The 19,520-nt window shown below is 38.2% G+C and overlaps 1 protein-coding gene across 1 annotated transcript in view; it reads right to left on the reverse strand.

Moving 5' to 3' along the window:
• Positions 1 to 790: 790 nt before the first annotated feature.
• Positions 791 to 19,520, reverse strand: part of LOC122071928 — a 62,658-nt gene continuing 43,928 nt past the window's right edge. The window contains exons 13-17 of the mRNA XM_042636417.1: positions 18,682 to 19,465; positions 18,405 to 18,463; positions 14,309 to 14,797; positions 11,079 to 11,117; positions 791 to 1,190 (exon numbers count right to left, since the gene is read on the reverse strand). Coding sequence (XP_042492351.1) covers positions 1,008 to 1,190; positions 11,079 to 11,117; positions 14,309 to 14,797; positions 18,405 to 18,463; positions 18,682 to 19,465 — 1,554 coding nt within the window. The 3' untranslated portion in view covers positions 791 to 1,007. The remainder of the gene's footprint in view (positions 1,191 to 11,078; positions 11,118 to 14,308; positions 14,798 to 18,404; positions 18,464 to 18,681; positions 19,466 to 19,520) is intronic.

Here is a 19,520-nt window from a genome sequence, read left to right on the forward strand (position 1 = left end):
CTTGGAGCGCTATTCCTCTATTTTTTTATGTTTATAATTCTCTATTTTTTTCCCATTTTTGTCTCTGACATTCTAATGATCTGGTGCTTTTGTTGAAATGTAATGCCACTGGTAACCCAGCCCCAACTAGAATAACATATCGGTTTAATGTGCCATCATATAGACATAGTGGATGTGCGACAAATCTAGTATAATGTACCACATAATACCTAAAATACTATACATAATAACCTCACCTCCTGCAATCAAACCGTCCAATTTAGATGATCTGTGCCATAATGATCTGAACAATTACCGGTTTTCAAGCGGCGTTTCTGAGAGTGAGACGGAGTGTTCAAACGTGTTGGTCACCATCCTAGATGTTAAAGAGACAACTGCCCTAACCAACAGCTACATGGAAAGGCACATTCCCAGAAGTAAATTCTCAATGGTTGGAAAGGTATGGTGATTTTTGCCACTTGAATTATCAAGTATCAACTGATGCAACTGGCTACAAGGACATCCTTTCAGAGGATATTAACTATGAAGCACTTATTCTTCAGTAATCCTTTCATGGGAGGAATTATTATACGAAGCCCCAACCATTTCTTAATCATAAAACAGTTAGACCAGGTGCAGAGTTGCTAAGCATTGAAATTGTGCATACAAAACTAGCAATGGTGCTAATAGTTGAGAAGAAAAGAAGCAACCAGGAAACATTGATTGGATCTTAATTTGTATGATCTGGTAACACTAAGAGTGAAGCACTGCAGGAAGATGAAATAGGCAATACAAAACCCTCAGTGGGCTGGACTCCCCCAAGCACAGAAATTCAATTTTTATTTTTTCTTTTGATCAATAAATGATCATTGAAGAGTATATATTTACATGGTTGCAGCTAGTATCATTCGCAAAAAGACATGGTTAGTTTACATAATGAAGAAATCAAAGCAGTATCCTTCAGTGCCAGGCATAATAATCCACTAATGCATCCCAAAAGAAAGAAAGACATTTAAGATACCTTGCTATTATAGCAAGAATGTACTCATTGGATTAGCGAAGTAGTGGCCACGACATATGGATTCAGACTTCTTGAAGCTTTCCTTGAGAAGACCCTGCAGTATGCCCGGTGGGGCAGAAGTGCTTTCATACATCTTCCTCACAATAAGATGGTTGTCCAGAACCATCAATTCCAACAGTCTTCTACAGCTCTGGATGAAGTTCATAAAATGCATGTGCATAACTTATGTCAGAAAGACTAGTAGCAGGAAGCAATAAAGTGAACACTATTCATTTTTTTTTCCCCTTTCTAATTTATGCTTACTTGCTATGGACTGTGTGAGAGGCATTCCAGCAACTTAAAAAATGAATTGGTAAATTTGTGGTCATGCGATGGGGATGACTCTTGGCATTGCCAACATTTGGTGGTATGGTATTAGCATATAGCTTTCTCAATGTGGACATGGAAGTGTCTTCCATAGTGCAGAACCATTTTTACTTTTCTGGGAAAACCCACAGGGCAGAACTGATGACTTTCGTACCATCCAGTAGTTCTTAAGCACAATTTTTAGAAGCAAAATTTGTTCTTACATCCATGTCTGTTTCATATATAAATAGCATAAATTTGTGTATCTTTCAAAAACTGAATCACCAGAAATTCTAAGTCTAGCATATTGTGACATCACCCTTCAACATGGAAAAAGTAGGTCATGAGTCTAGAGATACCTCTAGATCTGCTAGTTTAGAAAACCTTTTGCCTATCTTTTTGCTTTTATGTTGCACAACTGTAAACCACTAACTTTTTCAGTATATGGTTTCATATTTTGTGACTTTTTTAATGATATTTTTTTTACTTCTTGTGCTGAATGGTCTATGAAAATAAGAAGAAAAACAAACTTAAAAGAACTAAATGAAAATGTAAACAGATTTCCACTGGATAAATGTTATTTACAATACCTTGTGAAGAAACTTTACGGTCCATTTATTTAGGTGGCATGGAAAATTTCTCTCCAATCCAAAATTGAATATATAGTTACAGGTCACTAGAATATGTATTATAGCGGTAAAACTACGGGACCCAAACTAGACTGTTCAACTATATTTTTTCCAAAGCTTTATATTGTCATGTGGCTAGTGGCCACACAGGCGGAAACTTACTAAGAGTGTAGACAAAGATTTCAGCATTTCCATTAGGCTCCATTTGGTTGAAAGGGGAATTATAGAGAAGGGAAGGGAAATTTTCATACTTAAGAAAAGAAATGTTTGTAATCATTACCCCATGTGACTATATCATTAATTTCAAATTATTCCATATTTGGTTATTAAAAATTACTTTACTTTGCATCCAAAACCATTTGCTAATATGTAAAATAAAAATTACATGTAAAATGTGTCATTAATAAATATGGTAAAAAATGGAGTAATTTATACAATCACATGGGATCACATGGAATAATGATTATAAAAGTTTCCTTTTTAAGTATGACAACTTCACTTCCCTTCCCCTTAAATATCCCTTGCAACCAAACATAGCCAAAAATTTACTCATATCTACAAAATTTTGACTCCAATTAAGCTGCCAAACCCAGGCTGTGAAGACTCAAATGCCCAAATTCAGCATTTTTTTATCGGATCACCCTGTGGTGGCTGGGGAACAACACCATGGGGAGTCATGAAAACCTTAAGCTGGAACTGTCAAGGCTTGGGAGAGGCCTTGACAATTCGTTCCCTGCAGAACCTCTCTAGGAAAGATAAGCCTAATGTTCTCTTCCTCATGGAGACCAAATGCTCTACCCGTAAATTGCAGCAAATCTGTAGGAAGGTAAACATGGATTCGTTCTGTGGTGTTGACTCCAATCATCTATCTGGGGGCCTAGGGCTTCTGTGGAAAAACCATTTACAGGTCAAGATTCTTTAAGCTGACCGGAATATTATAGATGCTGAGATTCAAACTCAAGACTCTACTATTATTCTTCTCACCTGTGTTTATGGAGACCCGAGCAAAGCTAAACGACAAGAGGTTTGGAACAAGCTACGGTTCGTCACAATAAACAGAGCTGGGAAATGGCTTTGCATTGGAGATTTTAACTCCATTCTGTCTTGGAAGGAAAAGAAGGGGGGAATTGCTCTGATGATAGGGATATGCTTTCTTTCAGAAACCTAATCAATGATTGTGCCATATATAGACCCGGCTTCAAATGGTCCTGTATATACTTGGAATAACAAGAGAAAAGGATCGGCGAATATTCGCATAAGCCTGGTTAGGGCCTTTGCCAATCACACATGGCAAACCCACTATGGAGACTCTGCTGTGTTAGTGCAAACCCGACTGTTGGTTCTAATCACCTCCTTCTTCTAGTTGACACTGAAGGAGCTCTCACTGAGGGTCCTCGACCATTTCGTTTTAAAGCAATGTGGATTAGGCACGACGACTACAGGAATGCTGCACAGAAGGTCTGGACCACTAAGGATGTTGGATCTGCATCACAGAAGCTGTACTCGAAACAGAGGAACTGTTGCCCTATTTTTAGGAAATGGAATGGGGAAGTTTTCCGAAATCTGCAGTACAACATCCAATCTCTCAAAGTAGAACTGGATCATCTGATGGGCCTTCCCACTTCCTCCTTTTCTCAAGAGGACATGTCTAAAATATCCACCAAAATTGCTGAAGAATTGCTGAAAAAGGAGGATTTCTGGAAACAAAAATCTCATATTCAATGGCTCATGGCCAGGGACCTCAAAATTAAAAAATCAGATGGTAGTTGGACCTCTTCTCAATCCAGATGTTAAGCAACGGTTGTCCTTTTTTTCAACAATCCTAGGCTACAGAAGGAGCTGATCAAGATTCTCTACAGCAAGTTCTGAATTGCATCTGATGCAGATTAATCACCAAAAAAGGCTTGTTTTATTAGGAATAAGCCTAGGGTTGGGTTGTATATGTGTTGGGCCTTCAGTCCATGTGATTGGGAGTGTATTATGCCACTTTTATAGGTCTAAAAAAGGATTTCTAAGATTGAGTACGGGATTACTAGTTAGTTTCCTTTATTCATTAGTTTCTTTTTAGTTGGGCTTTGATGGGGTTATTTAGTTCTAATTTCAGTACCTAGTTAGTTTCTAATTTCTTATTTCCTAGTTTATATTTTTAATTTTAGTAAGTAGAATTTTTGTTTTATTTAGTTTCCTATTTCAGTTTTGGAAACTAAAGGTAGTTGGTATTTCTTGTAATCACCCCATCATTATAATAAATAAAGGAGAAGGACTCCCACAATGCCCACGATTTATGAATGAAAAAAAGAAGCTTGCTGTTATGTCTTTGTTGGGACTGCTGTGTGTTTGATCACAGTGGAAGGGAGCGGTGTTTGATCCATTTGACTCCTTGCGGTGGAAAGCCGAGGAGGATCTGATACAAGTGTGTTCTTCTTCTTCTTCTCTCAACCATCCAAGGTCCTCTTCTACTTTATTATATCATTCTTCTTTGCTATTGAAAGTGTTCAAGACCTGATTTCTGGACTCGGCAGACTTGAATTCCAGATCTGGTCTTATTCAGATTTAATCTGTACTACTGTTATGCCTTTATTATTGGTTGTTCTTTGATTAAAAGTTCATGCAGTTGAGACTTGGTTGGTTCACCTACCCTAGTCTACATTAAATGGTATCAAAGCATGTCTGAGAACAACCCTCTTGTTGAGATGAAGACTTCCCTTGTTTCTATAATGGAGATGGTGATACAACTGCATCAAGAAATGGTGCGAACGAATGAAGTATTCGCTAGAATGCAACGACGTGTTGGTGTCCCAGAATCATTAATAGCACCTGTAACACCTCTAGGTGAAGTGAAGATACCTCTATTCAAACCAAAAGAACTTGAAATTAAGGTTCACATTGAAGAGATAGTTCTTGAAGCTTCAAAGACAGAAGGTCAAGAGATAGAAGACTCCACTAAAGAATTCTACTTTGAAGAGAGCATAGTTGACAAGATTGAAGCCGTGGAAGATGGGGTAATGGGTGAAAGCACTCCACAAGTCTTTGAGATTCATGATGAAAAAGAAGAGCTTGTTCGTACAATCCTTGATGAAAAGGTTACCAATGTTGATGACTCTATGCATACAACATTCACAGTTGGTATCAATTCACAGGTCGAACATACAGAGTTTGTTATGCCATCATGGTTCTTTGAAGAGAAAGCTCCACGCCTTGAAGACTACATTCCACAAGTTTACAAGTACCAGAATTTTGTTTGAGGATGGTTAAAGTTGCTACTCACATGTTGTTTCCCCCTCATCATTGCAAAATTTGAGGACGAATTTTTTCAAGAAGGGGAGAGTTGATGTAGATTAATCACCAAAAAAGACTTATTTTATTAGGAATAAGCCTAGGGTTGGGTTGTATATGTGTTGGGCCTTCAGTCCATGTGGTTTGGAGTGTATTGGACCACTTTTATGGGTCTAAAAGAGGAGCTCTAAGATTGAGTACGTGATTATTAGTTAGTTTAATTTTTTCATTAGGTTTTGATGGGATTATTTAGTTTCTAATTTCAGTACCTAATTAGTTTCTAATTACAGTACTTAGTTTCTAATTTCTTATTTCCTAGTTTTTATTTTTAATTTTAGTAACTAGAGGTTTTGTGTTTATTTAGTTTCCTATTTCAGTTTTGGAAACTAGAGGTAGTTTCTATTTCTTGTAATCACCCCATCATTATTATAAATAAAGGAGAAGGGCTCCAACAATGCCCACAATTTATGAATGAAAAAAAGAAGCTTGCTGCTATGTCTCTGGTGGGACTACTGTGTGTTTGATCACAGTGGAAGGGAGTGGTGTTTGATCCATTCGACTCCTTGCAGTGGAAAGCCCAGGAGTATCTGATACAAGTGTGTTCTTCTTCTCTCAACCATCCAAGGTCCTCTTTTACTTTATTATATCATACTTCTTTTCTTGTTCAAAGTGTTCAAGACCTGATTTCTGGACTCGGCAGACTTGAATTCCAGATCTAGTCTTATTCAGATTTAATCTGTACTACTGTTATGCCTTTATTATTGGTTGTTCTTTGATTAAAAGTTCCTATAGTTGAGACTTGGTTCGTTCACCTACCCTAGTCCACATTAGCATCTCCCCAAACATCACCGAGGACATGAATTCTGATTTATGCAGATGCCCATCTCTAGAAGAAATGAAGAGAGCCCTATTTGAGATGAAGCCTAAAAAATCCCCAGGTTTTGATGGACTTCTTCCCTTATTTTTCCAACACTGTTGGGATCTAATTCATATGGATTTGTTTGGCTTTGTTACAGAGTTCTTTCAATCTAGAACTCTCCCTCAATGCAACAAGAATCTTATATGCTTAATCCCAAAATAAAGAAATCCATCATTTGTGGAAGATTACATGCCGATTAGTTTGTGTCGGGTGGCATCGGAAAATAATCTCAAAGATCATGGCGTCTAGACTAAAGGAGATCCTTCTGAGCACTATTGATCCTCGACAATCGGCCTTCATTCCCGAGAGATCAATTTCAGATAATGTCTTCCTTGCCCATGAGATGTACCACTATATTAGATCCAAGAAGAGAGGTAAAAAGAGATTTCTGGCCATGAAACATGACATCAGGAAAGCCTATGATAGGCTTGAATGGGATTTTATAGAGTAGGTGCTTCTTCGGTTGGGATTTTTTTACTATTGGGTGCAAATGGTGATGTCTGGAATGAGTCGGTTAATTCCAACCTCCTTATCAACGGTGTTATTTGTAAAGACATTTCCCCAACAAGAGGCATTTGCCAGGGCAAACCACTCTCACCGACCATCTTCTCCCTGTGTTCCCAAGCCTTATGCTCCTTCCTTTCTCCTGCTGTCTCAACTGACATGATCCAAGGAGTTAAAATCAGAAACAGAGCCCCCCCATCTCCCATTTACTATTTGCCGATGACTGTGTTCTCTTTTCAGAAATTCAGCTCCAACAAGTCCGCAACCTTAAAGGGTGCCTTGATATCTATTGCAAGGCAAATAAACTGATAAAAGTCAATTCTCACCTTCAATCCTAAGATTGCACCCCGCATCAGGAGATGGTTCTCACGCATCCTTAATGTCAAGTATAGGGGTGGACCTAAAAAGTATCTTGGTCTTCCCTTGGGGTTTGGAGCCAACAAATCCAATATTTTCAAGGAGATTAAGGATAAAACACACAAAAGGATTCAATGCTGGGAAGAAAAACTACTTACGCATGCTGGAAAGGAGATCATGTTAAAGTCTATGGCATTTTCCCTCTCCGGATATGTTACCTCTCATTTCAAGCTCCCTCAATCTCACCATGAGTTTGTTAGGAAAGCATCAGCATGTTTCTTTTGGGGGCAGTCTGAGAATGATAATAAAATTCAGTGGATATCATGGAATAGGTTGTGCAAGTCCAAATCTAGAGGGGGGTTGGGCCTTAAGCACCCGAAGTTTCAAAACCAAGCTCTTCTTGCTAAGGTGGCCTGGAGATTGTGGTCGGATCCTAATTCTTGGTGCACAAAGCAATTGAAAGCTATTTACTTCCCAAAGACACTTCCTTCCTTTCAGCTAGGGCCGGAAATAGGCCATCTTGGGCTTGGAGAAGTATCACATATGGTAGATCGGTTCTTATGAAAGGTTTAATTTGGATCATTGGAACTGGGTATCAAGCAAGGATATGGGACAGCCAATGAATTTCTTCCCTACCACATTTTATGTAATGCCCCAAATTTTGGAACCCTTAGATTATATATCTTTTGTGTTATTTTCTAAACTTGCTTAAATATTTAAAGTTAAATTTCATTTAATAACTTAATGTGCTAACATAGTGGTTAGGTTGAGACATTAATCAAGCGAAGGTCCTAGGTTCAAATCTGATTAGTAGTAAGTATGGGAGTTTTCTTTATTTGATTTCTTTTCTTTTATTTTTAAAACATTATTTTCTTTTATTTTTAAAACATTCTTTTCTTTTATTTTTAAAACATTCTTTTCTTTTATTTTTAAAATATTCTTTTCTTTTAAATTGTTGTGGAACCCACCCTTCTAGAGAGCCATGGGAGTGTAGGAGAGAGAGAAAGAGAGGGAATAGAAGAGAACTGTGGGAGTGAAGGAGAGGGAGAAAAGAGAGAGGAGTGAGAGACGTGAAAGTGGGAGAAAAGAGAGAGAGATGTAGAGAAAGGGGGAAGAGAGAGAGAGAGAGAGAGAGACGTGGAGAAAGGGGGGTGGGCTATAAAAAGAAAGAAAGAAGGGAAGAAAGTAGAATCGTGAGAGAAAGAAGAAAGATAGAAGAAAAGAGGAAGGGGATCTTGGTGCCTACTTCTCTTTTTGCTGCTTACTCCAGGTAGTGAAGCTTTATCCTTAGTTCAAGTTTTGGTTTTGCTGTTTTTCTCTTGGGACCAATTATATTATTCTTTTTGGGACCCAAGATTTATTATAGGGTATTATTAATTTCAGATTTATTATAGGGTATTATTATTCTTTTTCTTGGGACTCTTGGGACTCAAAGGGGAGGTAACACTTTTGCAAGCGGAGGTAAGTGGATTATAGTGGGATTACACCACAGGCGTGGTTTGATTGAATGATGTGATGTTTGGTGTGCTTGTATCGTTGATATATGCTGACTTATACCTTTTGAATTGTGTTTGTGCGACATGAGATTATGGGAGTGATTAATATGTGACTATTAGCGTAATGTATATTGATGTTGATTTTTACGTGGAGATTTTACCTATGTTTGTGTTTTAAAGAAAGTGATATTTGATGAAAGGTGATTTGTAAAAGTGTGAAAAGAGATAGTGTGTGTGAGGGCAAATAGACTGCTCCGTACTGTGGACATTAATTGCCACCCGAGAGGCAGTGTGTTCTGTTGAGCCATGGAAAATTATAGTCATAAAGGGGGTGACGATAGGGTGATTGTGTGATTTGTAAGGAGGTTGTGTTTTCTCTCTCGGAATATGGGCGGTGGCAGCCTATTTCCCTCAGTGCTGGCTTAAGTGTGATTAAAAAAAAAGGATATTTTTAAATGATCGTGTTTTATTGAAAGTGTGGTTTGAGAAACTAAAACTGTTTGTTTTAACCGTTGTTTTTATTTGATCGTTTGCCCAGTGATGTGCTCTTACTATTTTCTCTTATTGAGCTATTGAGCTTAATCCATTATTTTAACATCACAGATAATTGAGGTGAAGATATGCTTAGAGCGGAGTTTGAGGGCGACCTAAAGTTTTCTATTAGTCTTTTTACTTTAATAGATGATTATAGTAGGATGCCGTTTCATGTAAACTCTGACAACGTGTTTTATTTTAATTTTGGGATCACACCTTAGATTGCCACCAGTAGGTATGATTTGGGATATTTTATCTTTGAGTTGTTTTATTGAATTGTTATGAGTTCTCATATGTCTGATTTTTTTTGTGAATGTTTTGGATCGTTTGATCATTGCCCGCGAGGGCTGTACCCTTACTTGTATCTGGGTATGGTTCATGACATTTTAAACCAAGTCATGAGGCACTTCCAGAATGCCCTCTCACTTGCGTCTTTGATATTATAGACTCTGAAAACCGATGCTGGAAATCAGATTTGCTTCAACAATGGTTCCACCCAACTGATAATAAAGAGATCCAGAAAATCAAGCTGGGAACTATTCCAGGAATTGACCGTCAAATGTGGGGAGCCTCAAAAAAGGGAGAATTCTCTATCAAATCTGCATATCACATCCTCACTAATCACTTTGATGAACAGGAAGCTCAAGGACCCTCTTCATCACGCAGCTCTATAAGGAGATGTATCCAGAGTGACGTATCGAATTTTCTGTGCAAGTGTCGCACTCTCCTGAAGATTAGGTCCTTTATGTGGCAGATGTGTTCCAATGGCTTAGCCACAGCTGAGAACCTCAGGATCCGACAGGTGCCCCTTGATCCTTCTTGCCCTCGATGTGGAGCTGACCTTGAGACAATCGACCACATCATCCTCCACTGTCCATTCTCCAAAGCCGTATGGTTTGGTTCAGCACTTTTTCATAAAGTTCCAGCAGATGACAGCCTCCTTATCCACTCCTGGATACAACAGTGGAGAAACCTCAACAATCATGACAAAATTGGGGTAAGGAGTTTCAGCTTATGGTCTTTTACTTGCTAGTCATTGTGGTTAGCCAGAAATGAGCTTATCTTCAAGAAGGATGGAAGGACTCCAAAAGAGGTTATTCAAATGGTGGAAGGATTTTACCATGAGTTCTGTAACATCAGCACCCCAACCACAGCAACATATGGCTGGCTGCCAGCCTATCGAGGATGGCACTTCTTCTTAACATTTCTGGTCCCCCCCATCGCAAGGTTTTGTAAGACTTAATTCAGATGCTGCCTTTCACAAAGGCGATGACCGTGGGGTATGTCATTAGAGATCATTGTGGTGCTCTTCTGCTGACTGCTTCAGAGTCATCCTCTATGTCCTCAAGCCTAGTTGGTGAAGCAAAGGCTATCTGCTCTGCTATCCTATGTGCAATCTCTAAAGGCAACATTAAATCGGATATTCTGGAAGTTATCAACATCCTCTCTTCCCCTTCAAGGTTGGCACCTCTGGAGGTGGCTACAGTAATTGAGGACATCAGGCTGATATGTTCCTCGCCTATTGATTGCGACTTCACTCACATTCCAAGGGTTGTTAATGGCGTCGCCAATACCCTTGCTAGGAGAGGCAAGTCCGTCAGGTGTAGGACTTTGGCCTCAATCTACTTCCTGGTTAATCCAGCTATGTGAAGCGGATACCATGGCTTGTAACTGGATTTCTATTCAATAAATTGATCCTTTACCCAAAAAAAAAATCTTTACCCTCATTTAATTTTAGCTTTTGCTAATGGAAATCAATATAAAAGTAGAAAAACAAGGTGTGAGCCCTTTTCCCAGGAAGACAACTCCAATGACTGTTCAGTCTCACATGATCAATGGTTAACAGAGCCAAATGATTTAATGATAATGTTGCATCAAGTTTGAGTAGCACTATATGATGCAGGGTGAAATATGGAACCTTATGCTTCTCCTCCCCATCCATTATCAACATGAGACAAATGCAAGCAATGTAGGTAACCAGTTTCATGATCTCATTTCAGTGTATTGAAAAAATATACCTGGGGATTCAAAACGTCAATGCGGTTGATGAGATCATCCTATCACAACAATGAAAGAACATTAGTGGAAAATAGGACAGGAGAGAAAAATAAAAAAAAAAGGTGGACTGCAAGCAGAGTTCATCAGACAAGAAACCAAGACACATACACCGACTTCTACCAGAAAACTACTATTTTAGCCGGATCCAATTATTTTCGAAAGCTAATTTTCAGTATTGATATTACAAAAGGGTTTAATCTGATTTGAGAACTGAAACCACTTTGCTTTGATTTGCTTCAGACTGAACAAACATGCCTCCAGCCAGCCGGGGTCTAAATTATGGTTTGATATTCAAGTGGTTGGACATGAGCCCACATGGAATGACAGTTCTCTTAGTATTATAGAAGCAACAATGCAACAGTTTATTAAAATTGAATACAGAACTGAGTGGTAGTTTGACAGGGTACCAGATATCCCTTATATAGAACACAAACTAGAAAAGTAAATACTACTTTTATGGATGGACACGTCCATAGGATATCTACTGGCTCCCACCTTAGTTGTGCTACATAGAAGGATGATGTAGTGATCCTAACAGTAGATATCAAGGTATTCTAGATTGGATGTGAATCAAAATTCAGACTCAAATTCAATTAAACACCCTCCCATGTGCTGGCATTCACCCTTTGGGTTGCCCTAGCATCGGTGTGCATTCTCTCAGTAGCAATGGATTTTCAATGATTTCTTCTGCCACTTGGTCAACTCTGTTTGGGATGAACCTTGACACTTGAGCAGGGGACCCTGCCTGTCCACACAATTTAAATCCCATCTGACCTGTCATGTGGCACAAAAAGGTGGCCTCCCCATAAAACCTTCTCCCAACTAGAAAATCCAACAACTCAAGCTAACTCTAAACTAATTAGGACCCTAATTCCTAACTCCATCACAGATCAAATAAGCCTTTTTATACTGTGAAGAACAAAACAAAAGAAAAACTGATCTGCCACTTGAAGAGGGTAGAACTAACAGGTTTGGTAATACCTGAAAGTGGGGTTAATAGTTGGTAAGGAAAAAACTGTGAGAAGGAAACAACAAAGAACGGGAAACTCTGCTTCTTAAAGAGGGTGGAAGTAACAGTGCAACTGGGAATTGCAAGTGAAGCAGAATAAACCAAAACGACCATAGAGTTATGGATCTGAGCCTCCATAACACAAATTGGAAGTAGAATAGACAGTTGCAGATGAAGCAGAATTCCATGGATGAGCTGGGTATTAAAGTATCATATCCAAATTGGGCGATGAAATACGCTGACTTGGATAGTTAGATGAACCAAAAATGACATGAGCTGTATAGATCTGATAATTTAATGAATAACAAACTCTAGCATAATCACTGTTTTCATGGTTTGTTATATCCTGTTTCTAGTAGACTTCTGTCCATTTGCTTTTGAAACCATGATACCCATTTCCCCTACAATGCTTGGGCTGGCCTTTCTGATCCTGCAGCAGTAGGGTGAGATGCAGAGCTTAGTAACCTAGGGGCTGGTGGCAATTTTGACAGCCTGTGCACTGGGAAACTGGATGATAATATCACATTCAATTGAGGTCGCTTTACATCTCCATTCTGATGTCTGATTGATTCCATTCAAATATTCAATCTTCTTCCAACATCGAATCTAGGAAGATTCTAAATAGTCGGTGATTAGCCAAATTATTCTTCCTATGGTGTTCTCTCTCCAGGTGGTCACAGGGTTGCTGGTCAGGAAATGTTCCACAGAACCAAAGTTTCAGTGTTTTTTTTTTTTTTTTTTTTTAAATTATTCAGAGTTCATTGAGTATTTTATATAAAAGGGGTTAGGCTTAGCTATCATATTCAAAAGCTTTACAGTGATAAACCCTTTAAAAGTTTCTAAAATTTCCTGGATCTTTCAAGCTAAGAACTGGTTGTCTAAAATCACTAGTCCTTGGTGGATAATTCAGAAACCATTTCCAGTCACCTCCCTCACCTACCTCCACTGTTGAGGGCTTGATAGGGAGTTAAAAAAAGAGGAAGTGAAAGACTTTGTTTGAGATAGGAAATGACAAAATCCCCTTGTCCTGATGGTTTCTATAGGGAATATTTTTCTCAGAAGGGTTGGAACTTCTCAAAAAAGATGTTTTAAATGAATACTTGTGAGAGGTGTCATTAGTAAAGTATAAATGTGACGATCCTTGCCCTTATCCCTAATCTTTAAGAAGGAAAGGAGCCCTTGCCCCTCAGTCTTAAATCTGTGGACCAACAAAAACAAAATTGTTGTTGATTTCCACTCATAGACATTGACAATGTTTAATGATGAGATGGTAGCTCATGCTCAAAGTACTGTTGTGGTGCAAAGAAAAAGTTTGAATGAGTTCCGATTGCCATAGAGAGTTCAAAAATTTGGAATATAAAGGTGTGAATTATGCAAGGCTTGAGCAACGAAAAATGAGTTTGAAAAAGTTTATGACCATCTCTTGGGAGTTTCTAGACTATGCTTTGGAACAAAAAAGATTTAGGGAACATGGATAAGGTAGATTTATGGTTGTGTTAGACCTAGAGAACGTACCTCCTTGTGGTTTCTTAAAGTCTAAGAAGTGCCTTAAGAAAGGCAACTCTCTCCCTCCCTAATGCAATCTAAAAATCCAGATTAATAATCTCAGATGCAAGAAGGCACAATAATTGAATATGTGATCAGATCTGAGATTAAGGAAGCAACTGTGTTGGTAATGGAAGAAATCAGATTGATATGAGGGAAGGGAAGAGAGATGAGATCGATCTAATTGGGAGGAAGAAGAGAGGAAGAGAACTGAAGAGTAGAGAAGAAATTAGGTTAGGGATAGCGATCCCATATGCACTGCTCAACAACACCAAGCTCTTAAAAAAAAAAAAAAATCTCCTATTTACTCAAATCATCTATAATTGATGGGGGATGTATTACATATATAGACCTTCTAAAATTCCTAATTTGACTCATAAAAGGACTCTTTATTGTATAAAAAGTGTTTTCTATCCATTTATGTACGTATCTTTAGAGTATCTTAGCGTATCTCCGATACGATACGATACCCTCTGATACGTATCTTAATTTTGGCCGATCAATATGGCGACCGATACCGATACTTTAATACTTGCATCCACCACACATGGAAGAACCACATCTGAATATACATAAAAATTTAAAAGAACTACTGTAACTCTCAAGTGAAATAAAATATTGTTGGTCATTGCGTACCTCCAAAATCCCAGGATTTTGCATTACTGTTCCAAGAATACGGCGTGTTAGTCCCCTGTATACAATCATGTTTGTGGTACCATCTCCATTTATCCATGGTAATATTGGCCTGTATGAATCACCAGAACTCACGTATTTAAAGAAATCATTCTCAGAAGCCTGCCCCATGGGAACAATTTCAACATTCATATGATCTTGAAACTCATTGCTAGATTGAAGTTCTTTGGAGGACAGAGAAACCTCTTCAGGCAGATTAAGAATAGTAACTGTATGCACATTGTTGAGGTTGACAACTGTTTCTTCCTGTGAAGTGCTAGCAGCATTTTCATGATTTTCCGACAGGTGGGCAAAATAGGCCTTGCCACCAATTCTTGGAGATGTCATGGGCTGAGTTGTTATAAGACCATGATATAGACATGTTGCTGGGGTTAACAAATACTTGGAACAATATAAAGCATCAACAACATGAACACAATCATAAGCATTGACCTGCGTTAAGAGCACTGCAGTATTAGAAAAACAAGCTTAAGCATCGCTTTTATGCAGCATAACTTGAGAATCTCCAGAACGTTTGACTTGTGAAGCTTGCTACTCCGACAAGTTCATTGATTAAACATTGTTGAAATCAAGATTTAAGCTACCAAGCATGGCCAGAATGAAACTTCTAAGAATCTTTCCTGGTCCAGAATTTCAGATTGTCAGAAATATTAAAAATGTCAGGAAAATGTCTAGTAACAATTCTTCTTATAAAATAAAAACCACCACCATACAGCCCCTAGGATTACAACTACTGTGCCAGAACTTCAGCAAGGACCAACTTAAAGGTGAAGTAAATATCTAAGATCTGGAAACCCTTAACCGGGGAACCATTGTCAATTACTGAAACCTAAATTTTGTAAGCTAGGTAATGTGGATTTGGGTTCCAAATAGGAATCAGATTGCTTATAGGCCCACAAGAGTGATAGATAGCTCAAATTAATGGGTGAATGGCAATTTTGTAAATTCAGGAACAATTCAAACCCTTAAAAGTGAAGGGACTAAGTAGTGGGTCAACTGGAGTTAACTTTAAAAAGGATGGGCTATTCTGGAAATTGAAGAGGAGTGGATATAAACAGAACTAAAGTTCAGCAACAGGGGGGTTTTATATAATTAGAATTAACTGTCCTTGTAAATTTAGAGAACCAGCCCTCTTCTTCACAATAAACAGAATACCAAAGGCGGAAGAAAAAAGCCCTGAAATCAATCCAGCTGCCTAACCAAGGTTCCAACCCTCATAAAAATCTGGGAACAGGATCACTTTCCCCAACTGTGTTGAATCCAAGCAACCAATCTTCGAATGGAGGAGCTGAAACTTGAACTACGCTGCCGCAATCAAACCTGGTGCAAGTTGCAGAACCAGATTTGCTTTTGAGTCGGTTTCTCACAACAGGTGAAGACTCAAGGCCTGAAACTCTAGGGCTAGGGTTGATTATGGTGTGACTATATACGCCCAATATATGAAGATGAAGAGATGGAAGGTATGGGAGATCGATGAACTCTTTCTCTCAAACTTGGGTTTCAGTATTGCAGGGTTAGGTAGAAGAAGAACAGAATAGCAGGGAGAGAAGGAGAAGGAGAAATAAAGAAGAATAGAAAAGAGAGAAGATCAGGGAAGTAAAGGGGATTTATAGCTCATGACAGCCATGGTTTCCGACCAAGAACCATTCATTCAATTCTCAAAACTTCAAATCTAAGAATTTCATTGTCTTACATGGCCAATATAAAGGGCAAAACACAACAATTAATGGAAACTAATCCAAATTAGAAATAAAATCCAAATCAATAAAACTTGACTCCCAGGCTAACGTGAATTGTTAACTTTAAAAAGGAAATAAATCAAACTCAAAAGGTAACTAAATAATCCATCACCCAACTGCATCACTAAATCTTCGGAATGTTCACAGTAAAACCAAACATTCAGTAGGAAAACTGGAAAATATGAGGATGGTATGGCCAAAGAAGATTCAGAAATGGATAAAAATCAGTGCAGCAGATCAATCAAAGAAGAACCATTATTCCTTGGACAGACCTATGTCAGTTTTCAGATAATAAGAACAAAGACAGAGTAAGAGAAATAATTTATTTATTTCTCTATTTTATTTTCCTTAACATCCTTTCCTACTTATAAGAATATACATCAAGGTTTAAGATCTCGCTATCACCCCCATTTTGCTAATCCCAAAAAGAGAGATCTGGCGAGATCTCACCAAGATCTGAGATCATGTAATTTTCCCAGTTGACTCAGTGGTTGGTCTCAGTGGCCATATGGTCTTTGTAGCCCCTGAAACTATGTATTTTACCCTATTTTTAGGCCTTATACACACAATGGAAACATCAGTTTTTTAAAAATCAAAACTAAGACGATACTTTGACTTCGTACCCTATATAAGTAGTCTTCGACTCTTCGGACCTTAAGCTAGTATGCTCTATTCCACAATCCACATTCCACAATCAATACATGACACAACATAATCATAAGAATTTAAAAGACATCAAGATAATTACTTAATTGTTTAACAATTAACATTGATAACTAATGAGTCACATTCACATACATTGAAAATTTAAAATGACAAAATAAGCCACATAGCAACATAAGGTCAGAGTTATATGCATCATTTATTTGAACTAAAAAAAAAAATAATTTAAAAGCAGAAAAATATATTTCCCTCCATACATCCATTAATCCATAGATCAATATTATATGCATCACATAAAAATAAATATTTAAATAAATAAAACCAATATAAACCAACAAGTATTGATGATATTTCTATGAAAAAATGGGTTTGAGAAGATTTTTTTTATCTAAAATGGTTCTTGAGAAGGAAAGTAACTCCAAATGTGGATGAGGAGGTAATATTCTCTGCTCTTTAAGCCTTTTTTTTTTGGATGAATAAATAATTCAATACCAAGGAGAAAAGAATATACAAGGGAGAAAGAGGTGGGGGGGGGGGGGGGGGAAAGGACCAAACCTGACCGGGCCAACAAGCTGGCCAAGGCCGAGGCCAAAATCCAAGCAACACACAAACAGAAAATTACAAATCTACTTCTACTCAAACCATAAGGCTACATTAGACAAAATCCTCAGCAATGACCAACAGCAAAAGGGGGGGGCCATAACCCAGAAGGACATCAAGTGGGTTGGAGGAAGTCAACCAGAAGGTTCCAGGAGGTAATGATGTGGGAATTTCTGGGGGTATTTATGGACTGGTCTGATCTGAAGGGAAGAGATTTTGGACTTAACATCAAAGTAGATAGCTTTCCAAATCTTATCCGGAGAATGGGATTTGGGAGTCCATCTACGGATGTTGCGCTCCATCCAAAGGTGGTTGATAGTAGCACAGAAAGCCAATTTTCCAACAGTGTCATAGATGGTGGAACTGGAGAAGGTCATATCAATCCAATTCCATTCCCTATCAAAAGGAAGAGTGGGTCTTCTATTTTTCCAACATTTGGAAAGGACAACCTTACAGATGTGGGAAGAGAAAGGGCAAGAGAAGAAGAGGTGAGGGATATCCACTATGCCGAGGGGACAGAGGCAACAAGTAGGGTTAGCTAGGATATGGCGGTGGATGAGAAAAGATTCAATAAGTGTAGGAATGGAGATCCTCAAGCGCCAAAATCCTTGCTCCTTAGTATTTTTTCTTCAAAAAAATAAAGAGGCAAGAGGCAAGATTGAGTGAGATCTCGGTCGAGTTTTTGTACAATTTATACCTAGCCATGCATCTCGTCTAGCCTTTTTGAAAAAACAAGATATTAGCGAGATCTCGGCGAGATCTAGCCAAGATCTTAAACCATGATATACATACATACATATATATAGGTCATATAACAGTTTGGTTTCTTGTTTTCAGATTTTTCCCCTAAAATTTCCCCAAAAATCCATGCTTTACATCATCAATACCCTACAGAGGCTCCTTTCCCTGCCCACTAAAGCTATAAATATGAGATCCGCCAAATACATAACAAGATCACACAGGGCTGACCTAAGTCTGAATGAAAATAAGAAAATTTAAAGCTAAGAACATTATTCGATTAAAATTTAAAATTATACCTTCACAATAAGTCCAAATACTTGAAGCACATCCACAATGAGTTCAGCTGTTTTTTCCCCTGAAAAGATAAAATTGCCACATAAATAAATAGGAACTCAGCTTCACAGTCAACCATAGTGAGATCCTCTTCATCCCATATATCATCATATCTGCACACATACACACACACACATACGCATGCCCATGTACATGCACACAATATATATATATATATATAGAGAGAGAGAGAGAGAGAGAGAGGAAAAACAAAAAAAGAAAAAAAATTATAATAAATACCATCCATGTCTATGACTTCATAAAGTTCTTCAATGCTCAGCCCTTGATCTCCAGCCTTTTGAATGTTGGAATGGACTATCTTGAAAAGCTCAGGACGTAAGGAACTTGATATTTTATACGAAGAAAGGGATGAGATCAAGTGTTGACCATAGCTAGCCATAGCTTCCCATTGTGACTCTATCACTCCCCCAGCTAGGGGAGCAATACCGCCAAAATTTTGGCTTGCCTCAAAATGGTTAGAAAAAGATGAGCTAGTACCAGTGTCGAGACCATAGGAGGAGTTAGATCTTTCATTCTCATCAAACAAAAATGGACTTGAACAGATCTCATCATTCTTGAACAGCTCTAGAGTTTTTTCTCTTGAAATTGTCTCGCGGGTCAGGGATACCATGATACCTGGAAAACCTTTCTCTCGACGAAAATCAACATCTTTTGTTTGTAAAGATTTGGGCCTTTTAGCCATCTCATCAGGGTATAGTTCATCTTTATCAGTTTTACGTTTCAGATTCTTACTCTCCTCAGCCTCTCCTACTCCTTCATCTGGCAAACATGGTGAAATGAGTAGTTCTCCTGAAGAAACTACAGCAAGCAAGTGGAAAATATCACCACACTGTAGATCTTCAGTCAGATTAACTCCCTCTTCAATTAAATCTTTTTCCTTTTCATTGAGCCAACTACAAAACTTAGTTGCCCGCTTTCCAGTGTTAGTTGGAAATGGAGAAGATGAAATACTATGCAAGAACTGCTGGGAAAGTACAAAAGGTTGACTGCTAGTACCACCAACCTGCGCAAAGACAAAATGTCACTGCTTAGAAAGAAATTAATAAATGATTATTTAC

The sequence above is a fragment of the Macadamia integrifolia genome, chromosome 2 (genome assembly GCF_013358625.1).
Source record: "Macadamia integrifolia cultivar HAES 741 chromosome 2, SCU_Mint_v3, whole genome shotgun sequence".
NCBI classification, from domain to species: Eukaryota; Viridiplantae; Streptophyta; class Magnoliopsida; order Proteales; family Proteaceae; genus Macadamia; species Macadamia integrifolia.